Source organism: Copidosoma floridanum, unplaced genomic scaffold (assembly GCF_036245765.1).
Source record: "Copidosoma floridanum isolate Cflo_tuat_1 unplaced genomic scaffold, Cflo_Japanese_pri ptg000030l, whole genome shotgun sequence".
NCBI lineage: Eukaryota > Metazoa > Arthropoda > Insecta > Hymenoptera > Encyrtidae > Copidosoma > Copidosoma floridanum.
Genome location: NW_028321907.1, coordinates 20081063 through 20107750, shown reverse-complemented (window position 1 = coordinate 20107750; position 26688 = coordinate 20081063). Strand labels below are relative to the sequence as shown.

Below are 26688 nucleotides of genomic sequence, written 5' to 3'. Positions count from 1 at the left end.
TGAAAATTTACTTTGCCATTACGAATGCAAATGAAGTTTATTTTCATTTATAAACGACTTCTTGCAGCTTGATACTAACTTACGCAGAAAGTAAGGTAACATTTCTTCATGCTTTTAGTATATCAAATTTTGAAGTACAAATTAAGCACGCAGTGAGCAAAAAGAACAATTAAAGGTAAAAAAATAATTCAAGCATTATGAAATAAAATAAATCATAAACAATTGATGGGTAATGATATTTAAATACGATCTCCAACATCAAATGTACTTTTCATTTATTTGTCTAATTTTTTTACATATTATCCTACTTTATAATCTGGATTCCAACGTACTTGTGTGTTTGCTTTTGAATTTATTATTCCATTATATTTGTTGCTAGCAGCTGAAATGTTAGTGTCATTCTAAGTATAAAATAAGCAATAGAGCTTGATAAGGTGTAAGTAGCAACGACTTAAGTACGTATATTCCTTAAACTATATCTTGTAAATGGGTCGAGAAGGACTTTCTACTTTACTATTACAAAATGCGTCAATTTTGATGCTGATTAGAATTTCATTAACGTTACGGTTTTAGAAAATGAATTCGTTAAAAAACGTCCTTACTAGCGAAAAAGAAGCGTTTGATAAATAACAGCTCTCAGTTCGTAAAATTTCAAAAAATGAAAATTGTCTATACAAAATGTAATTGGAACGAAATAACGTTAATCTTAACAATACACAATTACTGGTACATAATAAGCTTTTTCTAGTTGATGTACGGTAAAAATCTTTGATCCTACGTATGCACCCACACATATATGCGCGTAAGCGATAATTTTCAAAATTAAGTTTCCATGCCCTTTCAGTACGTCATCCACACTTATAAAACGTTCAGGACATCTTGATCATTCGGTTCATCATACGTACGTTTAAGCTTACCGTTTATTACATTATTAGTATTAATCATTTTTCTGCATATTTAACAACAAACTCGATAAAACTTTACACGACTCGTACATTACGCTCTTGACAGCTCATAAGACGGATAATGACGACGGGTAAGTAAAATAATACCACACTAAAACATTTAATGCTTCGAATCGCTCAAATATACAAATCTATGCTCACATTTTAGCGTTACCTTTTTTTCCGTATTATTCATATATTTATAATATGTGTCTTAAGTACATTAATAATTGTATCCATAACCCATTGTTTCATAATTGTATGGTTATTAAAAGCTCTCTCTCTCTCTAGCCCACTGTTAATTCAACTTATTATCATCATTATTATTTCATTCGCTCGTCATCTACAACTTCTAGACTTATGTCTTATTACACGTGTTTTTTAATTAACATTCCTTTTACAATAATAATGATAACAATAACCATAATATTGTACTTAGGTAAAATAATATTAGACATAAACTCAACGCGCTCTAGATTCGTTATTATTTAAGTTTGGACAGAAAAATGGACCTCAGCCCTGCACTCTTCCCCAATCGTCTTGTAATATTCCAAGAGACTTAATTTATTACTTTTTTTAGCAAAATGGAGGGAATCCACCAACAATATTATTAACAAATCGGTAAAAAAATTTTTTCGCAGTGATATTTATGCATTGTAACACCACGTGCACATTAAGTTCAGAGAATTATCATTATTTTTTTTTTTTTAACTCTTTTCTTTTTTCACAATTGATTGATTATCTTTTTCCTCCACACGCAATACGATACGGAATAAAAATTTTAGTAATCGTCGAAAATGCAAGGGGAATGTAAATTTGCAATTCATGTTCGATGCAGTTTCGCGAAAGGACATTGTTGTTACGGGTATAGTGAATACATATAGATACAATCAAAGAATATTTGTAAGGATGCTTTTTTACGACACATTAACAATAAAAATTAATCACTTCGTTATACGCTGACTTGAAAAAACCAATAGACTGAAAAATGCATTTATTTTTAAAATTATAAGAAAAAAAGGGTACAAGACGCTTAAAGAACATCATCACTGTGTCCATACCGTTGTGTAAAATTGTGTAAGTATCCCTTTTTTCCGTTAATTTTTATTCGCTCATCATTATTAGCAACGCGTGGTAACCATTGCAAGCTTCCTCGGCGTGCTTCACTGCTAACAGCGGAAAAATACAAAGTGCACTGATGCCAATTCACATATTATTACATGGAACTGTAGCATAATAAATATTCCAACAGTCATTGACGTTATTATTTTCATTACCATTTAAGTTTATTTAAGCAAAAAGTTGCATATTTATTTCATCATTGTATACTTGTACAAATGAAAAAAAAATTTGCCTAACGATAAACCGTTACAACCAATTAGATCAGTAAATTCTTTATTAAAATCAAATAAATTTGCTTTATTGCACTTATGGACTAAATAAAAGTCTATATGTTCGAAACAAAAATCACTCTTCAGCACAAAAAGTCCCCAATAAGAAAATGGAATGTATAGAAATGAATAAAAACTGTATCATTCACGAGAACGACAATACAGATAAAAAATAGTAATAATAAAACAGTAATAACAACGTATGATTAAAAGTGTAATCGACACTAAATGAATGTCACTCTACAGTTTACATCTACGTTCAACTATTGCACTATTATTTATAATTTTCTTAAACTTTAAGATCGTAAAAAAAGAAATAAATGCATCTGCCCTTACAAACAAATTTGAAGGTATGCAGTAACGATGCTTATCCACTTTAGCAATATGTTAATGCGGCTAATGAATTGTATTTCTCGCACGTCCATCCCCACGATCCTATCTTCTGTTTTGTTATTTTTTTGAACCTACTCTCCCCTGTCTTTTAAACAATCATGTCACATCCAATATCGCCTTAACTTATTATTCGAATCTTACATCTCGTGACAAATCACTTACATAAACAGAGCTAGGAGCGATGAAAAAGCTTGTATGTTTGGACTTTCCTTAAATTTGTATATCCTCTTCGACTTGATTATCGTGATTTCATCATCATAACTTTGAACTCGCATGCAAAAATATTAGGAAATACCCTCATAAAGTTAAGCTGGACGGCACTGATAAAATTAGGATCTCTTTGAAGGACGCGAATTTTAAATGTAGCACGTGTAGTCTGCATGAGAGAGGGACTGCTCGACAGCATTTCTTTGTGCCTTTTGTTTCAATCACACCTCTAAATTCAAATGAATATTAGCGTACGACGGTCTCTACATCATTTTATCTGATTTTTTTTTTTTTTTTTCTTTTTTTTTCATCTCGTCCACGCTTATTATTACTTTGCTTAACTTCCACTACCAATGTACATAATAAACGATGGCGAATCTTCAAGTATTTTTTACAATGAATTATAAAACTACATATTGGTTTGACGAGAGATACTGCTCTGCAAACATCAGTCACCTTCAAGTTACTTTTTTTTGTAGTTATGCAAAATGTTCATCATACATTGAACATATCTACCGCTTCTCTACAGAAATATATGTATATGAGTAGCTTTAGTCTTTGCTCGTTCAAAAAATGTGCAATGCTCTATGATCACGTCACGAGTAGAGAATTTTTCATCGTTTCATAAAATGTCCATTATGTAATTGCACGTCTTTCAAAGTCTCGCATTCACTTAAGGGTAATCTAAGCTCTACCGATTATGTGACTACAGTTAGTTTATGAAAAATTGGCACCGATGCCCGAAGAACAGCTCTCGCCCATGTTTCACCTTTCCCGTTTGTTTGTTTTTTGTCTCTTTTTTTTTTTTTTTTAACATGATTAGTTTACTTATCGTTTATTATAAAATATCGATCTTTATTACTTTTTTTGACCGAACTACTTTAGGAGCGAGCAAAAAAGTTCGCAATCATAGCGGTAATATTACGTCGGCGCAAAAGTATAATATGAGTACCGATACATCCCTAAGGACAGCGAAGGCGTTTCTTGCGATGCGATATAACATGAAGATATACAATATATAATATTTATAGTATTTATATATATATATATATATGCTGTATCGTATTTACAACGGGACGTGCTGAGCTATCCACGTTTGCCAAACCGTTTATTTGCCTTTAAGCATAAAAATAATGTTACTTACAGCGTTTGGCGTTTTTAAAATATTATTTTTTATCGTTTCGGTTCACTTGCCGTAACTACTTAACGGCAAGTCTCTTGTTTTTTTTTTTTTTTTGTCATTGGCGCGGTTATGAATTAGTTTCGCCTTCTTCGATAAGTAAAAAAGTCTAAGTCTCCATAATTGACTAGCGTTGTGTTATTAATCATTACTTTGATGGAGATAGATATTTTTCTTTTCACTATTCATTAATTTTTTTTGTTTTAGTTTGCTTGATGTTTTTTTTTTTTTTTTTTTTTTTTTTAAACATATATTTGGCGTTAGTCGTACTAAAAATCTTTTATAGCACGGATAAATTGCATCGGTTTCTATAGCTAATGCCATGGCCCATTAGGTCGTTTAAGCTATTAGCATAAAAGACAAATTCTCGGCATGACTCTGAATGTTATAGTTTTTGAACGATTTTTCAATAGTCTGTCTTACTGTACAAAAATGTGACGGTAACATCTACGCTTTCTGACGTATCTTCGTTCCATGAAATCCATCAAGAAATTTCAATAACGCTGTTGGAATTCGTGGTGCCAGCGGTTGAAGTCGATGTGAAAAATGACAATGGAACCGTTTGCAAGACCAGCAAGCAGGAATCTGGAATCATTAAAATTTATTGCAAATGTGCATAACTGAAATAAATGTGTTCAACGAGAATAGGTGTTGAACATTAAAATAATACTGTCTCACAAATTAAAGGCTTGATTTTCAAAAAATTAAAACCATCTCATCTGAATTATCAAATATCAATTTAAACATACATAAGGTAATAACAAGCTCTTTAAGAAAAGTATACAAAGCACCATCTTTTTTGGAGAGAACATTTTTTTAATGCTGTTTTGAGTTTACTCTTGAATCGGTAAGCGCATAACAGCGATAAGTGACGGGTAATTATTGTGGCAAATAAAAAGGAACTACTGTGGCAGAGTGACCAGCCTTGTCTAATAAAAATAGTATTTCTACGACTATCGCAAATTCCACGATCAGCAACATAAATAATACATCCGGTTGTTTCAAAACTTTCACTCCTTCTTCGTTATTGACAATTCGTGTATTGAATCAGTTGAGAAAAAAGGATTCTCATGCTTACCGTTGATCGTGGGAAAGTGCCAATGACCGGACGCTGCTTTCGCACGCTGGAAATGCATACAGCAACGCCAGGTTGAACGTTCTCCAAACTTCGACGATACCTTTATCACCTCCGGTCATCAAATATTCCCCGTCGCGACTCAGGAGTAAGCACTTCAAACAAATCACGTAAAATTGAGTCAAGTTTTTTACTTTTCAATTCTTCATGTAGGAAAATGAGATTTCTGTAGAGGGAAATCAATAGTTATACTTACTTGTAGATTGTCGTTGTGCGACTCAAAGCGAAGGCGTTTGCCATTGATCGTGAAGGCAGCAATGTGTCCGCGCTCGTAATTTGCTACGATGACGCCTTCTCTCGACATGGCGATGTTTTCCGGCGACGAGAATCCAGCTGGTGGTTCTAGCGATCTCAGCAAATCGCCAAACGTCGTGTGCACCAAAACCGGTCCACCTTTTAAAATTCGGTCAACATTCGGTCAGTAAAATTAGTAAAACTGATTCGTGAGCACTTTGTCGGGCGTACACTCACAGTAAGATCCCGAGACGACGAGACCCAGTTCCGCCGAGATGACGACGGCAGTGACCGGCTGCTCGTGACCGGTAAGGGTGGCGCGAGGCGCGGGTACCTCGCCCTCCCCGACTATCATCTGCGTCCGGGCGTTCCAGTGCCAGAGCAGCACCGTGCAATCAGCACTGCCGGAGGCTATGTAGCAGTCCGAGGTGATGTTGCACTCGCTGCGGGATAGGCACGTCACCACGCCGTAGTGCCCGAACACGATCTGGACGATTTTTGCTGTAATTGAAATTGCGAGTCAGATGATGTACCGGTTGTATTCAACAGAAGATTCGTGCAGTAGATAATATATAAATGCAGTAGACGCCGGTGCTTGCCTGTTTCGGTGGAGAAAACTCGAAAACTGTTGTCCCAAAAGCCACAGGCAACGAGGAACCGGCTGTCGACCGTAGTTACGAAGCAGTTGCTTCGGATTTTGAGCTTTTGACTGAAGTTGTCCCCCAGGTGGCGTTTTAACGCAGGGTTCGAGCTGTTCGACGTTTGAGCTGAAAGTGCGTGGCGTAAGATTTTCATTTATTTATTGTTTTCCCCTTAAAGACGAGTTAACGCGTACAACGTGCAATTGGATGTAATGTTCTTACATAAAATGGGGTCCATGGAAAGAGGTTGGTTGGCCGCTTGAGCCTGTGGAGTATCGGCGTAACTCGGCGATTGGACGGATGCTATGAAAACGAGAACAATGAAACAATCGATAAAATCAAAGCGCGTGCAGAGACTGTAGATGGATAGTCCAGTCGATTCTCAATCATGAGATTGAATGTAATTTTGAATTACCTGCGTAGTTGGTGTTCCATCGGTTGACCGCGAACTGCTGATTTATCGTGACAGTAACAACGGAGGGCAAAGGCAGCTGCGGATATGTGTTGGCGGATATGTGGCAGATGGGGGAGTTCGACAGGAACTTTAGAGTCATGCACACGTCTTCGGGAACGCTCGAGAACATCATTGGTGACTGGAAGAGTAAATCAGTTTATGGCGTGATTATAGAAAAAGAGAATTTAATGAGGGAATCTAAAACTACAAGTAATGCGCAATCACGCAGTCGATAGCCAATTAAATCTGAACAAATGTATCATGCTTTGCCACGGGGGTGAAAGAAAGTTGTTCTCATACGAGTATGTGCGTTGTTGGCCGGACAAAGCTAGTTGTTGAGTAAACGATATTTTTTGCAACAAAGATCTATAGAAATTCAACTTTAGCAGTACCCTGCACATAGTGTGTTGTAGTACAGAGTCGCAGGACAAAAATTTAGTCGCCCACACTTTTATTTTCTGGGGCGAATCATTATAAATTCATGTCTTCAGAGTCAGAAAGATTTTTTACGCTCACATATACAAAGGCATTAAGTTTTAAGTTTTTTTGTTCTTGTCGTCGAGAGGTCGAGCTTCTGCAAAACACCCTGAAATTCTTATAAATATCCTTTGGTTGAAAAATAAAACAATCAAAATCATCGTTTTGTTCGTACGTAGATTTTATAAATACTTTTGGCTTTCTACGAGAAATCTAAATCTCCTTTATAAATTTAAATGAAAAAAGAGTATTATTCCTTAATAGTTTTTTGAGTAAAATATTGAGTGTTTAGTTGAAAAGTCCCAAAGATATCTTACACAAAAATCATTTCTCTCAGTGTACACCGAATTATGAACGAATGAATTCTTCTTTTTTTAATTAACATATTTTAGTGGTCGCTTACAGAAATCCTATCTAACTTTTTGTACGTTAAATTTTTCAAATAACTTAAAAGTAACTTGTAGTTCCTATACAACGATAAAAGAACCACCTCAGATAAATTTCAAATTCCAACGGAAAATACTCTCACAAATACACGGGATTAAATTTTTGTGTTCAAACTGAAACTATTGTATTTTACGAAAATTCAGAATGTTGCAGGAATTTTCTTCGATTTTTCCATCCCGATGAGCCAGTGCTACAAGCTTTCAAAAATTCGTAAATTCTGTCTCCCCAAAATAAAAGCTAAGAGCCCGTAACGCTAAAAAATGTCATGTAACTTTTCAATGTGTTGGACTATCAACTCGAAAGTGGTGCGTTAAAATATAGCTGTTTTGCATATGATATAAGTGCAGGGGTAAATTTTAATTTCCATTTGGTACAGTACAACACGTAAATTTTTTAACGAATTTATAAGAGCACGTAGGGCTCTTTTTTTTTAATAAAATAAGACAGTCGTCGTAAAAGTTTTTCTTCTGCAGATCCAGCATTGCTCAAAAAGTTTTAGCTTATTATGGTCATAGAAAATACGAAAAAAATTTTGCATATAATGACCTACGTATGAGAGAAAATGGAATATACTCTGTATTCTATGTATGTATACGAGAAAATCCATAAAAAATATCCCGTTTTTGTCCCCCGTTTTAATAAAAAAATTATTTTCGAGGCACACCTTTGAGATAGGGCCCATTTAACTCGTAATGCCATGTACCTACAAGGAAAAAATTTTGAACTCGGGTTTCAGTGAAGGTTACACCCTTTTCTTACGTATGTATCTATTCTTATTTTTATGACGTTGCCTAAATGTTGTGCTGCAATGTTGAAGACTCAATGTTTTTACAACCTTTAATGATATTGGAGCTTCGAACATAAAATTCAGTCATTGCAAATTAACTGTAAGAACGGAGTAGCTAAGGTAATAATGAAAATACCAGAACAAAGAATAAAGACTCTTGAGTACATAAGGAAAAATTTCGACACATTACGATGCATTACTAATCGTTATTAGATAAGATCTAAAGTGTAAGAACAAAGACGTTAAGACTCGCAAAATATTTAAAAGTTATAAAAAGATACATTCACATAATTTGGCAAATACTATAACATAATCAGGGGGTGTAAAAGAAATATGTATTTGAATGAATAGAGAAAACGTTTGGACTAAAAAATTATCAACATAAAAATAAGTGTGAAAACTAATACGGAAATAAATGTTAATATTTGAACGGAGTCATCAAATTGATGTAGTAATAGTTATTTACGTAAAAAGTGCGGAAAAGACGATTTCCCGCACGAGTCGTGATTGACTCGCACGAGTGGCCGGAGTTGACGGGAACGAGTGCCAGTTGAGCACACGAGTGCGTAGCACGAGTTAGCTGAAAAGGTTTTTGTCGCACACCTTTTCCGTACACTGTGCGGAAAAATCTTTGCCACACACTTTTTCCGCACACTATGTGGGAAAATCGATTTTCCACACTAATATCAGTGCGGAAAACACCTATTTTCCGCACACTGTTGCGAAGTAGTAGTTTTCCTACGAGTTTGAAAAGTCTTTGTTTGCGAACCAAGAGGTTTGCGGCCCGAGCCGAAGGCGAGGTCCGTAACGAGGTTCGTAAAGGAGACTTTTTGAACGAGTATCGGAAAACTGCTTTTTTGCCCGAGGAAGTACCAGACTCCCAAAACCATCCGAGGGCGGAAAAATAAAATAAAGATGTCTGTACAATAAAAGTTTTTGAAATAAAAAAAAAAATAATAGTACGTAAATCTCATAACAAAGCTTAACAAGTTGACATGAGTAAAAAAGAAAAAGAACAAATAACAAACGACTGGAGAGCCCAGCAAATAAATATTTTGAGTAGTTTTGTTTTATTAGGTTGTACGCGGCAGTATACACACTGAATTACGTTTTAAAGAGCATTTTATAGTATAGTAACTATCCTTTTTGAGACACAGAAAAAGAATCTTACCATGAAAGGAAGCTAAACGGTGTTTTATTTTCGCCAGTATAAGAAACAAATGTATTATTACTTGAGAGAAAAACAAGATACCTAGGAAATCTTGGCCATATAACCTTTTGAGAATAGATTTATTTACTTGTGTGGACCCTCTTGCCTCGATATTATCGCATTTTAAAGACAAGAAAAAATTGATGCTTTCCTAAATCTAGCAGGAGCTCTATGCCAAAGTCATGCATATTATACTTTGAAACTGTTAACACTTACCAAATGCATCGCAGAACTTCTAGGTGGGTGGGGTTCCATGAGAAGCTGTGAGGGTGTCTGACCGAAATTTCTTATCTGATTTTCAATGGCCTCCTTCATCATGAGATCGGTAATCGACTCCAGGTCAACGCTACCCTCGTACGTGAGGTAGTAAAACACGTTTGTCGCTCGCACTGCTTCGGGACCTAAAAACATTAACACTAGAACCTTAATTTTTTTTCTAATAAATAGAAAGAGAATGATATTTAAGTTTTCCATTATTTTCATTGTTTAAGGTATCCAGTAGTTTTAATAAAATTTCATGCTCAGTGTTTAGGTTATTTACACAGTTTGGGTAACAACGAGGGTGGATAATTACTGAGATTTATTTTGTACACGTTACTTTAACTATTTTCTTGAGATATCATAACAATTTTCTTGCTGTCATGAAAAAAAAGAAAAAAAAATTTGAATAAGCTCTATAAGTGACCAAAATAAACACAGTTGCACAGGAAATTCTCAAGACTCCACAGCAGGGACTTCTGTTCAGAAACACCGAGTGTTATTAAAATACTAATTCAGGGAGTTGTACTAAATTTACTTTGATTTCCGTCAAAAAAAAAAGTAATAAGCCCAACAATATCAGGGAAAAAAGTTCGTATTAATAGATAAACGTTTTTTTTTACGATTATCATAGTTCACCTTCTTAACGAAATCCCACAGGTCTTACAAGAGCGCGTACTCCGAAGGCATTAATTACCAGGTCATTAATCTTCGCTCCGTTTTTTCAACCTTCCTCCATTAAAAGAGTAGCTCTGCTCCCTCGTGGTCTTCCGAGAGACACACGACACGCGTGAAAACGAGAGAAAGCGTTAGAAACGAAAAAAACGTCGCCCCGAAAGAGGAGAAGCAACCAGAAAACAAGAAGAACATACGATGACAAAAAACACACACAGGAACTTGGTCGATACTGGCTCTCTAAGCGCCAGCTAAAAGAGAGAGAGAGAGAGAAAGAGCCAAGCCTCATCCGCTGAGTCCCCGTGTGCATAAGTGGCTCTATTTCCGGCGCAACATTGCACCCCAACTCTTGGGACGCATCACCGCACGAATGTACCATGAGCAAGCACCCCCACACCATTCGTCTTTAATATGCTATAGCCCCCAAGAGAAAAGGTATATGGGAGATCAGGAAAGCTGCCATGCACGTATATATATAGACAAGGCACGAAGAAGAAGAAGAAAAAAGATCAGCGGTAGGTATACTCGTGTACCTAAGAACTAAAATTTCGTGTCACGCGAGCACGTGGCCTAATTGGTAAGAACTAATTCATTCCATACGACGACGATGGCGAAAGCTGGATTTCTCTGCTTCGAAGAAGACTTGGAACGGATACAGAAGCGCCTTTCGCAATTAACATCGCTTGCGAGCCTCGGGAGTTTTTGACGCATGCTTTTGTGCTTTTATTTCTCGATACGCGTGGAATCACTCGTAAACGTTTCACCCTCCCCTACGCCCTCCTTTCACTCGTGTCGTTTTTCGACCAAAAACGCTGATTGAATGACACTTTCGGAGATTGGATCACATAGTGGCTAATTCGCTTTGATGTTAGTGCAGATTTGTGCTTGATGTTTCATTTTTTTTTTTTTTTTTTTTTTTTTTCGTACCATATTTTCTTTTATACTTGTTTATCTGAATATCATTGGGTATTTCAAAAATTATTATAAAAATGTACAAATATACATTTAAGCTTAAACAAAGTAAAGATAAACTGATACGATAAATTATTGAAAATCAGTATCCTAAAGGATTTACGTGAAAAAGTTACCAGCGCCCGTACCTTTCTGTTTGTAGCCAAATATGAGGTCTATCCACTGATGCAATTGGCAGGAGACAAACTCGGATTCCAAAGCCTAAAAAAAAACAATAATTTCATTTTGTGTCGCAAAGTACAGTTTTGCAACGAGTAACAATAGTACGTACCATTCGATTGATTCGGATAAACTCCTCGGGAGAGGAAGCCCAAGGTGGGAGCTCAACGTCACCAACGCAACTGCCATCATCTTGCTTTCCGAGCCGATATCGATTCGTGTTGACAAACATCTCTGGCAGGAAGAAGAACTCCGGTATCAATTCCTGTCAGGAAAGAGAGATCGTTAAGAACAGGAAACCGACAAATCGTTCGATTCATTCACAAAGATCAAGCTTTAATATGTAAGGCTCAACTGCTACATATTCCACCAGAGCAAAGTATTACATCATGTATGGAAATGACAATTCTCATATATATGCAGTTACTTTTATCACCTCATGCTGAGGAGATAACTGGATCTATTTTTTACTCGTCATCAAAAGCAGACGACGATAGAAGAGAGTTTAACTTTGGATCAATTATTTTTGTAGTGTCATAAGCCCTTCACACCTAAACCTTTGAGATGCCATACGTTCGTCAGTATGTACCTATTTACATTTCTATGACTTGAAAGACTTTCAACGAAATACCCTAAAGGTAATGAAAAACAATCAAATAATTTGCTATTAGCTGCCATAGGACGAAAAATATATCACTTTTACTCCCCTTCCCTCAAAACCGAGAAAAAAAGTCCTTTCGGTCATGCAATAGAAAATATGTGAATATGTTATAGCTTAGGAACTGCCTTTTTTAAGCATTGTACAAAAGCTCCTCTCTGACTGCAAATGTGTGATAAAATTTTTTGTTGACCCCTTAGAAGGAGTAGTAAGGAATTGCAGTTTTTGAAAATCTTTTATCCTCTTGAGATTATTTTTACATGTTGGACATAACTGCAACTTAATGCAATTTCGTGTATAACATTTTAAGATGCAGATGTATGAAATGCGCTCTACCTTGACGTCTGAGGTGTCTCGCTGGCAGTTTTTCCATGATAATGCGATGGATGAAAACAGTCTGTTTGGATGATCAAATTTACCACCTTGCAGAGCTAAGAACATGGTTGTCATGGGTTCCTGTAACAAAAAATGATAAAATCGTAAATAATGTTATTAATGCATTTAAACTAATGAAGGGACGTAGGTAAAGAAAAGTTGTAGCTGAGTGGGTTTGGACACACATTTTAGTGAGTTTGCAATACTATAAGATATATGACAGTGAAATAAATCATTACAAATCTCAGCTAGGTAAGCTCAAAAACTTTTTCAATAGTATTTAAAATCTGTTATTTGTCTCTAAGCCCTGTAGCTGATCCTGGTGAGAGTTTTTTCCTCATGAAGATTTTTCGTTCCCACAGGGTCGGGCTGGCCGCCCAGATAAGTCTACTTTACATCGCCTTGGGTCCATTATGGACCAATTAGAAAGTATGAAGAAACAGAAGGAAGAATGGCAAAATGGATAAAGATTAGGGTTGGGACCAATGCTCAGTATGCAGTGGTGGTTGCTCAATAGTTTATTTACAGAAGCCAGTTTATTGAAAAGCATCAGATGAAAGGGAACGAAAAAAAAGATTTTTTTTGAACAATAAATCTTCAGTAGGTAATTTCCATAACTACAAAAGATGTACAAAAAAAAGAATACAGATTTATTTCATTTCACATGCACCTCACACGACATAGTACATCTTCAATTCCTTACTTTTGACAGGATTTTTGCTAATGTCGTTAGTTTTAAAAAATATGATGTTTAATCCAGCAGACAAATCCAGCAGCACGACCGTCACAATACCATCCAAAACAGAAAATGTGAAAACGACCGAAAAATATATACTGCATAATTAAGTACGCCATAAAACTTCAAAATAAACCTTCTGACGCTACTAAATGACAAAATGTTAATAATAAAAACTAATGATTGATAAAATACCGATTTCCGAGATTCTGAATAAAAAAAATCAATCTCTCGGCTTTTAAACGATAATCTTGCTTAGGTATAAGAGTTTTTATTTGTATAAATGTACATCAACAGGTAAGATGTGATTTTCAAAGGGTACCAAGTGATATTTTGTAGAAGTATAATCGCGGAAATCACTAACTTTTTGACGCTTGACCTTACCGATACTAAAAAATATCGCCAAGTACCCTTTGATAATCACATCTCACCTGTTTATGTATGAGTTTGCAAATAAAAACTCTTATACCTAAGCAAGACTATTGTTTGAAAGCCAAGAAATTGATTTTTTTCGGTCAGAATCTCGGAAATCGGTATTTTATCAATCAATAATTTTTATTAATAATATTTTGTTGTTTAGTAGTATTAAAAAATTAATTTTAAAGTTTTATTACGTATCTTATTACGTATAGTATATTTATTTCAGTCGTTTTTTCATTTTTTATTTTGGTTGGTATTGTGACGGTCATGCTGCTGGATTTGTCAATGCTAGTTTCAGCTTCATTCAAAAAATAACACTCGATATCTGTAACTTTAATGTAAAACAATTCATTCCAACAATGGGTTCTCCTTCTCAATACAAGTACTCCTCTCTTCAGTTTTCTTTTTTCCGTAGCATTACTTTTATGCACAAGGCACCAAATCTGTTTCATTTTTCGCATTCTGTGCAGTACTAAAAATAAATCCCAGCAAATGGACCTCACACCGTTATAAGTTAACGGGCGTGCAGCCATGAGCGTGGGTGTGTTTACTTAAGCACGCACGTTGTAAAATCAATCAAAGCTAAGTTATCAAAGTGCCTTACTGTCCGAGGAAGCGGCGTAAATATCCCAGAAATGCCCCACGCCAAACACTCACGCCCCTGAAAAAATTACTCTCTCGACGCGTGCGAGTTTCAAGCGAGGCGACGCGGTGGCTTGGATCTTTAAACGACCACTTAAGCAACACTTTACAGCTGGCGTGTGTGTACGTTTTGTCAGTCTACTCTTGGCTGGCTTGCTTACACTTACAAGTAAGAGAAAACCTGCTTTCATCATCAGTCAGTCAACTGCCTTGGCGACAATTCAAAGCAGTTGTACCCGATGATTTGAGAATCGATTTTTCATCGTAAGATACTGATGTTAGCGACTCTAGCTTATTGATAAGAGTAAAAGAGATGAATCTGATATTGTACGGTCAGTTTATTTTTTTCATGCAGTTGTGAAGTACGAGTGGGGAATATTTTTAAAACGTTTTTTAGAATGATCTGAATGTACAATAGTCATTTTGAAACAGCAGGCCTAAAATTTCAGATTAATGAGTGAGCTCGAATCTCTTGTATTATCAATGATATCACAAAGAAAGTACGAAGAGATTTAGGCATGTGCTGTATTTGAATTCTTCCCTAAGCTGATTGTACGAAATTCAAAAAATATAGGATTTTCAGCCATGAATTTAATAGCATGGAATACTTCAACAACAAACGATGCTCTATTTTTTATATGTTTTCATCATCACAGACTGGTAGATTATCACAGGACCACAAAAAAAAGTGGAATCGTCCCTTTCAGCAACAATGCATTTCTTATGTATTTTGAGGCGCTGACTTCATTCCCATTGTCTAAATTGCTCTATCACATCACAATTCTTTTTTATTAACGAAAAACGTGCCCATAAGCGGCAATGCTTTTATTTCAGTAATTAAAGTAGTCCCCATGTTAACAAGTGTAGAAAATTGTTATGTGATTGAGCAATTTAAACAATGGGAATGAAGTCAGCGCCTCAAAAAACATAAAAAATGCATTGTTGCTGAAAGGGACCCTTCCACTTTTTTTTTTTTGTGGTCCTGTGTTATCTTTTAACGTTTCAACGCATACATTTTAATAGCGTTCGATGACCAATATTTTTGATATTTTTGGCGAAAAAAATTATGCTGATTCCTGGCTACCCAACTAATTTTACCTTATTGGTACCAAACAAATCTGTAAAATTTGCAAACCTACTTAATGTTTCTGAAATTGTTGTTAGAAATTACCACAATACGTTATACATACATCATTATTTTTTCGTCAGATTCTACTTTACGTTTAAGGCACTTTATCATGATGCACTGGGATGATTTATGATCGTTAAAATCATAGAACCTATTGTTACATTGACAAAATAATGAAAATTAAAAATTTTCAGTATAATACGCTTCGTTATAAGCGTTTAGTGATCGTAAGTAACTTATAGACCAAATAATCTTCATTATTATAAACCATAAAAAGACTACAAAATTTTTGGCTCATATGTTCAAATATCTTTTAATAAGAGCCATCGAAACCAATAATTGAATATTCTCTTTCAGCCAAGGTTTTTTAAATCCATAATTATTTTGTGTCCTTATACAATAAATATACATTATCCAAACGATGATTTTTTTTTTTTAGGTGATTCCAACTTTGTCAAAACTTTCTTCTTGCGATTTATTTTTCATCATCGCAAAAGTGGGTGAAGATTAAAAAACATCATGACTTTATTGATTAGCAAGATAAATAACTATTTGAATTGAAAACAAATTTACCGAATTTTCTGCGTAGTACAAGAGAAAAAGAGAAAAGCTCGTGTGAAATAATCAAACTATGAAAGAGTGAATCGGGTATAAAAGCAGATAAAAGGGTGGAGAACGGACTTGCAGGGAAGTCGAGCTGAGATGGTTGTGTACGTGCACGTAGATATAGGTGGGAGGTGGACAAGAGTTTGAAGGTTTGAGTTTATGTTATTAAATGCTGTTTAGAGTTGATTACGTTCTAATATCTCTTATGGGATTAAAAAACAAATAATGTTCGCCTACGTCTAAATTTTTTTCTGTGGGCATTTAATGCCCTTTCACTTATTTTATTTTTTATTTTTTTTTAATAAATACCTACTTGCGTAGTGTGTTTATTTGAAAGCTTTATTAAGTCTTTAAAGGCTTTTATAACTATAGTAATATTACAATTAGAATTACATTTTGAAATAACATCGGGTTGAGGTACTGTGGGTTTTTCACTTAAAACTAATCTTAGACCTAAGTCGGTGTCGTGAACTGGATTCCGGGAAAGACCATCAGAAAAAATCTGAGTGCCCCAAATTGAATTGAACCCACGATCCCTCGAGCTGCATTGTATCAATGGCTAGCACGCTAACCAACTGAGCCAACGACGAGCTCATGCCCTTTTATAACTGTGAGGTAGAACCAGACAGTCAATTTTTTTTGCACTAATGTTTCATAGTTGTGACAATACTTATTTGCACGATGTTTTTTTTTTTATAACTGAATTAATAAAAATTACAAATGTTTTTTTTTTTTTTTTTTTTTATCTGACTCGTTACTTGATTCAGAAGTACATCGTATATATCTACAATTTATGTTTACAAAAATTAAGTAGATAAATTCAATCAATGTCCGAAAGGTATATTTTTTTTTTTTTTTTTTTTTTTTAACAACCATTGAAAAAGAAACCGAATTGTTTTGAAAAACTTTTATTTGTTTGAAAAAATCCATTGTAAAAAAGAGTAGGTGTCGAAAGTAGCCATTTTTAACAGATTTCAACATCGTTTAGTCGAATAAATGAGGCAGAAAAGGCAATTAAAATTGAAAAATCGTCCACACCCTCGAAATGAATGAGACCGTCATGCAGACCTGCTTTCCCACTTGTGTCTGCACTTCACTCAGACCCATTACGTGCACGTATATACCACACATGTGCCAAACGCACGAGCAAACTTACGTACGAGCTTATATTGCTGGACAAAAAGAAGAATTTAAGAAACAGCGGTGCGTCACAGTTCCAGTAAAGATGCGTCGGTATGAAGACAAAAAAAATGGAGGCAAGCACACAGCGCCCGCGCGATCAGCTCGAAAAATAGAAAAAAGGGGAGAGAAAAGAAGGCTCATCTCCTCCCCAATCACGCCCCTAAATTAGTGTAGGAGCATAGAAGTCGGTACACTCCAAACGAGTTAGTAGCACATTCATACATTTTAAGCTGTTCTCAGGTCGCACGTCACGCTCATATCTTTTTGACGTATGTCGTGTGCCATGTACATGTTTATTTATTTTTTCTCAATCATAGAAAGAGGTTTTAGTACAAGCTGCGAAAAATAAGTAGCTGTCCTTTTATTAAGATAGCGTAGCTCGTAGATGATACTTAACAAAACTAATTTTTTTTCAACCAATAAGTCAAGTTGTAAAAATGATAATTGTTGGATGCAAACTCGCAAAATGTAAATTCTGTATTCACTCCGTGCACAAACGGCAAAAATTGGGTATCAAAGTTCTAATTTTAGTCGTTTGTGCACGGAGCAAATCGCACTACACCATTAACATTATAAAAATGACATTAGGATCAAATACATACCACTCGTATGAGCCAATTGAGAACGAAAGCTGCTGTGGAATAGTGTGTTCCATAATGAAACGGTGGAATGCTATCGTGCTCCCAGCTTTGGAATCGTTCTTCGAAGTAAGCTCTTCTGCTTGGGTTTATGGCTCCAATTGGCTGTAATGCATAGGAAGGAAAATAATGATAGGTATTACATAATTCATATTTGTGTGGATTGATTAAGGTTGTCACAAACATGCGAAGAAAAAAAAGCAAAGAATCTTATTTGTACAGCCATCTCACCTTTGACAGATCACGATAGTTGCTGGGCAAGCTCAAATCGAGCTCTTTTGTTTCGTAATTTGTTAGTACCCATGGAAACACTGGATACTGATTGAGGTCGTTGTAAGTTCGCCCTAAAAACATTAAAATAAAATTAACGAAAATTTTAAGACATAGCCTTTATTTATTTAAAACAATCCTTATGTCCCTAAAAAGCAATGTGACTTTTCTTCTAATTGACCAGTGAATAACCAGTACAAATAATACTGACGATTAAGATTTTTTTTTTTTTAATTTTACTGATTAAAAAAAGTATTTTTGCAGGATTCTTATTCAATACACAAAACATGAAAAGTGTAGTTTGGTAACAATGGTGTGAATAGTTAAGAAAAGTAAAAAAATATCTGATACTTGCAGGATCTTTTATACTCTAATGGAATTATTTACAATATTTTGATACAACCATTAAATTGCCAAGACATTACCTGAAAAATACTTACGCAACATTTTTTTTTTTTTTTTAATAAGTTTTAATATACTACATCTGTAACAAATGCTAAAGATTTTTAAAAAATGTAATTTTGTATGATGTAAGTTAGCGTTGGGTGAATAATGGAACTGATATTCCACATTCCACGAAAATTTTGCCAAACAACAAATTTAAAGAAAAAATAAATGAAAACAAAAAATTAAAAAACTTAAAAACTTTAAATAAAGGTTTATAATATTTAAAATTTAGCATATTATATAACTGAATATACATGTATATGTTTTCATAGTTTTCACCCAGGAAACTTTTTATCATGATTTTCACAAGAAAATGACATGTTAGCATTGTTTTTGATTCACATACTCATTTGTAAGGAAATAATTGCAATCATGTTTTTATTGATACTTGTTTTATAGTTATTGCAGCAGCAATAATTGTATAATGAAAAATTTGTCAATTAAAAAACAGTCTAATTAAAATCTATTATAAATCTGAGACATCAACTTTTTTACTAGTGTTACGAAAAAAAATATTGTAACAAATGATTTTACAAAGTGATAAATTAAGACTAGCCGTCAAAATATTTATCAAATGAATTTTCACAATAATGTCATATATTTCTGATCAACGACCAAAAATTCCAGCCAAAGAGTAAACTGACTTGAAGATCAACAAATAATTGATGTTTTGGCAAAGAAAGTTATTTTTACATTATTGTAATAATTTGAAATGAAAATGAGTTTTTGAATTGAATTTAACACCGTGCCCATAAAATTTACGAAAGAAGTTACTAAATAGAATAAATATAAGGTTTCAAGAAGTAACCCATTTTTTTCATCTCTTTGCAGTTTTTTTTTAAATCAAAACATAAAAAAACAAAATCAGACTCTAATGTTGATTTTTAGATGAAAAAAGCGATTCTCTTGAAGTGAGAGCAGCCGGCAAACTCACATAACTCACAGCAGGGCGACTAATCCCTCTCGTCAGGGGCGGTAGAGGTCTTACTCTACCGTCTAAAATCACATTCGCGTTGCATTAGCTATACCAATACAAGCCAACACACAAGGTGGAGGCGCGTGTCTCTTTTCCAAGCAAAAGGCCTGAGGATTCTCAGAGTACCTCGAACTCGAGCCGCTCGATTTCTTGTCCTTTGCTTTTGGTTAATTAAAACGTGCTGCCGGCTTCTTATATCATACACGCGTTATGCGGAGTGTCAACGAAATTGTCAAAAAAGGGGCAAAAGAGAGGGGGTCCTCGTTGTGATCGTTTTTCTGAACGTGAAGTACTATTTTTTGCGCTTCTGGTGCTAGTGCAGAGGACTGAAATATATTTCGTTGAGGTAATGATGAATGGAGAGAGAGAAAGCGAGCGAAAGAGAGGAGAAATGGAGCTAGTTGATTTGAATTATTATATTCGCGGAAGTTTTATTAGATAGTCGGAACGATGCTATTATTGTTTGTAGGTCCAACACCAAGTATAAATCACCAAGTTTGCTGTGGTAGATCATAAAGTTGCAATTTAATTTTTTTTAATAAAAATGGCATTTTTTTGTTAGTTCCTAAAATAATTTATCACCACGTATAGGTAGTTTTTCTTTATGACTAAATTATAAACTTATGTCTTACTTTAATTCTACTTGATATTTGGTTGTTTTGATGTATGGATCTTTATAGACATTTTTCATAAATAAGCCCAATTCCATCCAACTTTCTTGTAAAATACGATAGTTTGAAATTCGCACCTCACCATTGGCACCAAATACATGAAGAATTGCCGTTGGTGACTACAGCACTGATTTTAATCGTATGATATTGATTACTACATTGATAGATACTAACTTAAACGTAGTAGGTTCATGTCATGTACTGGATAAATACTAATACCGAATCGCGTTCTTTGGTATCCGTGGTATCATCTATTCAAACTACAATTTGTTTTTGTACACCAACCCTATTTCAGTAAGTTTATGTGTGTTTACAAAAATCACAGACATTACAGAATTATAAAAAAAATTTTCGTATGTTTATTTCTTAAACCATAACGTAACTTGTTACAACCCTCAACAAATTTTCATAAAAAAATCAAGCGGTTTTCTGAACTGATCCTTTATTTTTGATAATTAATCAGAAATTAACAGACAATGTTACAATATTACTTGTTCATTTTTTAGTTCTGTGTACCTTCTTTCGAGAAAAAAAAGAATTGATCATCATCATACAAACACAAAATTTTCTGGGCCTTAAGGGTTAACACACTCGCTTTGGGCCATCTTTCGCTATGTACTTTAAAATGATTCTCCGCCATATCCTATTATTTACTAGAAAATACCGGAATAATTATCTGGAAATAAGACTCTGAATTAAAGAACATCGTCTCATTATGTAAAAAATAGACGGTAGCGTTGGCAGTGAATAAACAGTAAATGAAGAAAAAAAAAAAAAAAAAAAAAAAAGGAGTGAAAGGGCAAAGAACCAACAGTGGAATCAAGCGGCTGCGCATCAAAGCTGTAATTAATGATAGCCCCTTGGTGAGAGAGAACTCGGCTGGAGAGTTCTGACAGCACAAAACTCACTATCTACCCCCCCCCCTCTCTCTGCCTCGTAAATTCATACACTCATGTGTACACGCAAAGGAGCCCTCCATCCGATCCGTTGCTTTTTCCAACCCTCACTTTTTTTTTTCTTTTTTTTTTTTTTCTTCATTTTCCCCCACCTATCATGTGGCACTTTAGATGCGCACGCCAGACAGATCCATTCTTAACGCACTCGTTTCTCAAGCACTTATCTATATTTCCTCCGAAATGCCTAAAGTAAAGTTTGCATGTCAGAGACCGGAAGGAAAAAAAAGAACCGTGTGCGGGTGGGCAGTCGGTCGTTTTTTTCTCCCTTTTGCTGATGTTTATAATTTCTCGCTGCGGTGGTCCACCTTCTCTCTCTGGCGCGCGCGCGTCTCTTTTCTCGATCGACTCCGAGCTGTACGCACCTATATGTCATGTAACGTGCGTGAAAAAAGTGTGGGCGCACCAGAAGGGGATGCGATGATACGTGCCCACCTCAATTTTTTTTTCTCCCTCTGGTATACTCACTTTTTCTTGTTTTATCCCTGCCCTCATAGCGTCGACTGTCCAAATCTTAGGGCTCAAGAATTAATTACATTGCATTCGTATACATCCTGCCTGGCTTGTGTTTGCTGTAGGGGGTTTTTTAATGAGATTTTAATTTAAAGCGACGTAATGTTTATTATTTTTTTGAGATGTAAAAGTTGTTCCAAGTGTAGTTTAGATACTCGATATGAACTTATTAAATATTGTGTATGTTTAGTTGTAAAAAAGCAATACATATGTTTAAATTGAATCTCTGATATGCACTAATCTTACGCTTGACTTTTTTTTAAAGAATTATAAAATACGATGCATATGTAAAACTTTCACATGTAGTATCTGCTCTCCATGCATCCTCTAACAATAATGCAATGTTTTGCTGTGCAATATACACAAGTTTCCTTAATATCATTATGTACATTTTGATGTCTTCCTTTTTCTGTCTTTTCCTGAGCTCCTACGTTCTAAGGATAACGTAAAAATTCTTTCTTTTTTACGCACTTTTTCCTTATTATAAGTTAATTATTGTAGTTGTTAATGAAGATTACTTGAAAAAAAAAATTGACTCAAATTTGAAGGGACATGATATTGATTTAAGAGAGAAATGATGTTGATTTAGAGAGAATTATTAATGAAGCCTTCAAAACCTGCACTGGTTCTGCATTTTAATCAGAACAATTAATTTAAAATAGTTGATAGACAAACCACATCTTCAAGTATAATTTTCATACAACTATTACAATCGAGTCCGGAAATACCGGTTACACCATTTCATTGAATTTAAAACTAACTTCAATATATTTTATAATTAGGTATATTTTCAATACTTCTTTCACAAATAAGAATACATTTATTTGTAAAATTTTTTAATATTTTATTAGTCACCAATAACTTATCTCACATACAAATTTTTTTTAATGGAGTATTGACGTTACATCTTGAGTAGAACATTTGGTAGCCACTTGTTACAGTACAAAAAATACAACTTACTTTCTAATTTATCTTCAAGTGAACTTCCTTTTATAGATTTGAAACATAATTTATGTGAGAACTTTCTGTCGAAAAAATAAAATAATTTTTTTGCTCAAGGTATAGTACTGCCGAAACCTACACGGTCAAGATATCAATGAAACTATATGAACGACCAAATTTTGTTCGTATGTTAAGCTGGGTGGTGGATGAAGAAGTTTATCTTAGCCTATTTTATGTCCTTCTGAAACAATAATTTAGTGGAGCTAAGACGAACTAAAGATAAATGTACGGACCTTTTGGCAGCTACATCATCAGCAGGGCCTGTGAATCTGTCATGAAAGAGATGAGGCGAAAATTTTAATAGTTATCTGTTATGATTTGTTTACATTCTATAAAAACAACATGGACCTCTATTTTTTGATTTTTCGTAAAAAAATATTTTTGTCGGTAAAAAATGAGGGTTTCTTAGAAACACTTTAAAAATGGTTCGATGTAAACAGAGAAACATAAATGGGTTAATGCATCAGAATACTTTTATTTCAATAATGGGAATATGCTCGTGTGAGTATTGTGTAATTTTCACTGATTTTAGTAAGATTTCTGTTTTTTTTTTTTCAAATAAGTTCACCACGACAACTTTTCGATTTAATATGAAATAATTTGATCGATTTAACGCGTTAAAAAATAGTTAAAAGTATTGCATTAATACATTTATCTATATGGTGAGAAAATTAGTAAATTTCAAGTAAGCAATGAAAATAGTTAAGTAAAAGTATCAAACTAATATAGAATACAAGATCAATTTTCTCGATTGTGATGGTTCGTATATTGATTGATGAAACAAAATGAAAAGTTTCCATCTGACTGGATAAACATAAAAAGGTCTATGAAAAAATGTCTTAAATTTTTAACAACAGTGATCAAATTTCTGAATTTGGTCGTTTGCTCAACATTAAAAATATTACTATTTTGGTCGACAGAGTAACTTTGAGTTTATAGGGTAAATATGGCACGATATTAACATTGCTCGGCGTACTTTTCTTTGAAAGAATATCAAAGCTTCCTTCGAAACTTTATTATAATCGAGACAAATTTGAAATCTTTCATGTGCATTTAGTTGGTGTTTAATAAATTATTCCAGGAACTGAGAAATGTAGCAATGGCCAGCGGAACGTTGCGCATTATAATTAATCGGACATATTGACTCGTATGATTGATTCTCCTTACAATATTATATCTACAAGGGATACATTACTCTCATAAAAATTAATGAAACCCAAGTTTTATTTTTCAGTATTACTGAGAATCTATAAACAAAATCAACCATATTGAATGGTAACTGGCCGATGGAATCTTGAGATACAACCGTATACATACGTAATCAAACATATACTTATTCACACTCAACTAGATAATTTTTATCTTAACAGAGAATTTTTAGATATTTTAATTTCATGATTTTTTGACTTTTGTAATTAAAATTAAACAAAAAGGGGCCAGAGAAATCAAAACCTCAATAATCGTACTTCGAATTTAAAGTTTGAAAAATTTGCTTGCGTGCATCGAGACTCATTTTCATCCATAAATTGACTGTAAGGATTCTTGTTACCGGTTACGATTGCGCAAATATTAAACTAAGTATTCACACAAATTATTTATCTACCAAGATAACCAATCGTCGTAACTTGAAAGTGAGATTTAAAAGGAAAAAAATTGAATGTATCGTAAATACGCTTTCCAAGCTCACACAGATAGAATGCATACACGTTACAACAGTTATATTATCATATTAGCCAAGGAGTAACTGTTATGAAATATGAGTAAGCTCACACCACGAGTTGCAATAAAAGGAGGTGCGTAATTAAATTCGAAAAATACATATCGCTGGCTGTTGTAGCGCACTGCTGCAAATGAGAAGAAACAAGAAAGCTGAGAATGTCCAATACTTTTTTTCATTAATTGTAAATATTATAATGATAATTGATACTGCCAGCATCTCGAGGAAAAAAAAAAAAAAACAAAAAAGTAAACAAAGATAATAAGTACTTCATTGCACGGAGCTTTAGCAATTAGAGGAACAAAAGTAAATATCTGCAGAAGCAATAAACTAAGTTCAGGTGCACCACACCGAGGCCGAAAAATAATCATCCGAGCCGATAAAGGGAGTATAAATAAATGCAAAGCACGAAATCAAAGGCAAGCCGTCCGTTCGGCTCTCGTATCTCTTTTTGATCGCCCGCACGGACGGCCGGCGCCAGCAGATACGGCTCAGGATCTTTAGGTGCACATCCCCACGGGCCATTTATCCAAGCAATTAATATATAACGCTCGTAAATACGAAACGCGCGCGCCGCGGGCTGCTTGTACTCTTGCCACGGAAATCCGCGTATAATTACACGTCTCTTCACTCGTACGCGTCATTAACATCCCTCGCTCGCGCGCTTTTGCCCCGTGCAAGTGCTGCGTCGTAAACTCTCTACCATTTTTTTTACTTTACTTGTTTGCCGTGTTTCGAAAATTTTCCTTTTTTTTACAAGTGGTATAACATTGTGTACTGCATCGTATATAATGCGTGTTTCTCATGCGATAAACATGCGATTGTTATTTTATTTTAAGTTTTTATTCTGTTGCCACTTTACTTGATATGTTTACAATGTTATGAAAAAAAAATATATAAATAGATAAAGTAATAAAAAAAAGTCAAAACTCGTAGCATTTTGTACAGTTTAATTTCGTTCTAATTTTTTTATATCATAGACAAGTATTTTATGGTCTTTTGTAACATAATTTCGACGACCCGAATGGAGAATATGTGTATTTTTAACGATGCTAAGAACAAAAACTATAGATGCAAATGCAGAAAATAATAAAAATGCTAATGTAGTAACATGCTATCCCAGTGTCCACAATTATAGGACTTAATAGTTGGCCATTCTATTATAAGATAGCACTATTGGTACTTTAACTACCGTTCGTACATTGATGAAACCAAACTAAAAGATTTTTACGTAGAAATCGTTGTTAGCTCACAAGAAAAAAAGATTAAGTTTATACAATAAAATGTTTGCGCCCTTTTATCACTGTAAATTGTAAAAAACGTTTAAAAAAGACCAAAAACTCGTTTGACAGCATCCAACTTTTCTATGATCACATTTGTGACCCAAATGTAATGTAAAAAGTGCCTTACTCATACGGAAAAATGGCTGAAATTCCCTATACCTGATAAATTTATCGTCAGAGCTAAAGTGTAGCTTCAACACAAACTCAACAACCAGGCTACAACCAAATTTCCATTAATTTTCCAAGCTTAACGAAGGTTTTCAATTTTTACGTATTGACATTTTTAGTATAACTTGACACTTTAATTTTATCCAACTATACACTTTCTGCGTGAAAACTAACTTAAGTATTGTTTTAGGACATCTTTTTTTTTTTCAATACAATGATATCCACCATTAAAATTTAATTTTTTTATGAAAACATTAAATGTACAATACATGAGTGGTTCTTAAATTAAGAAATAAGGTCTAAGGTAACCTGAAAAAAATTTATCTTTCTTCAAGGTACCGTCACGGGACAAAATTTGTCGTGTTCCCCATACCCTCTGAAATATCAGAAAAATCGTGTACTTAAAAAAAATTCGAGGTCATTTTTTATTGATGTTTTTTTTTAATTAATGTTCTACAAAGAACCCTTGTGAGTGTCTGTCTTCAGTTTCCATAAAGCTGGAATATGTTGTAGAACATACCAGTAGAAAACTAACGTAAACAATAAAACCTTAAAAAAGCAGTCTTGTGAGAATCCTATGATTTTACTTCGACCATCAAAACTAATGCAAATTAGTCAATCATTAATCATCAAGATACTGACCCAACACCCTGACACCCATACAAATTTTCTCGAACGGGCCAGCCTGTAGTCATTCGATCCCAGCAAGCCTCCATAATTACAGACCACCCTCGCTTT

The 26688-nt window shown here is 34.4% G+C and overlaps 1 protein-coding gene across 2 annotated transcripts in view; it reads right to left on the bottom strand.

Moving 5' to 3' along the window:
- Positions 1 to 313: 313 nt before the first annotated feature.
- Positions 314 to 26688, bottom strand: part of rg (A kinase anchor protein rugose) — a 366977-nt gene continuing 340602 nt past the window's right edge. For both annotated transcript variants that reach the window (XM_089596271.1, XM_089596270.1), the window contains 13 exons: positions 18182 to 18294; positions 17915 to 18055; positions 12559 to 12678; positions 11677 to 11829; positions 11534 to 11606; positions 9717 to 9901; positions 6541 to 6718; positions 6348 to 6428; positions 6084 to 6251; positions 5722 to 5985; positions 5447 to 5643; positions 5194 to 5345; positions 314 to 4700 (listed from right to left, as the gene is read on the bottom strand). In XM_089596271.1, the coding sequence (XP_089452397.1) occupies positions 4610 to 4700; positions 5194 to 5345; positions 5447 to 5643; positions 5722 to 5985; positions 6084 to 6251; positions 6348 to 6428; positions 6541 to 6718; positions 9717 to 9901; positions 11534 to 11606; positions 11677 to 11829; positions 12559 to 12678; positions 17915 to 18055; positions 18182 to 18294 (1916 nt within the window). In that variant the 3' untranslated portion in view covers positions 314 to 4609. The remainder of the gene's footprint in view (positions 4701 to 5193; positions 5346 to 5446; positions 5644 to 5721; positions 5986 to 6083; positions 6252 to 6347; positions 6429 to 6540; positions 6719 to 9716; positions 9902 to 11533; positions 11607 to 11676; positions 11830 to 12558; positions 12679 to 17914; positions 18056 to 18181; positions 18295 to 26688) is intronic.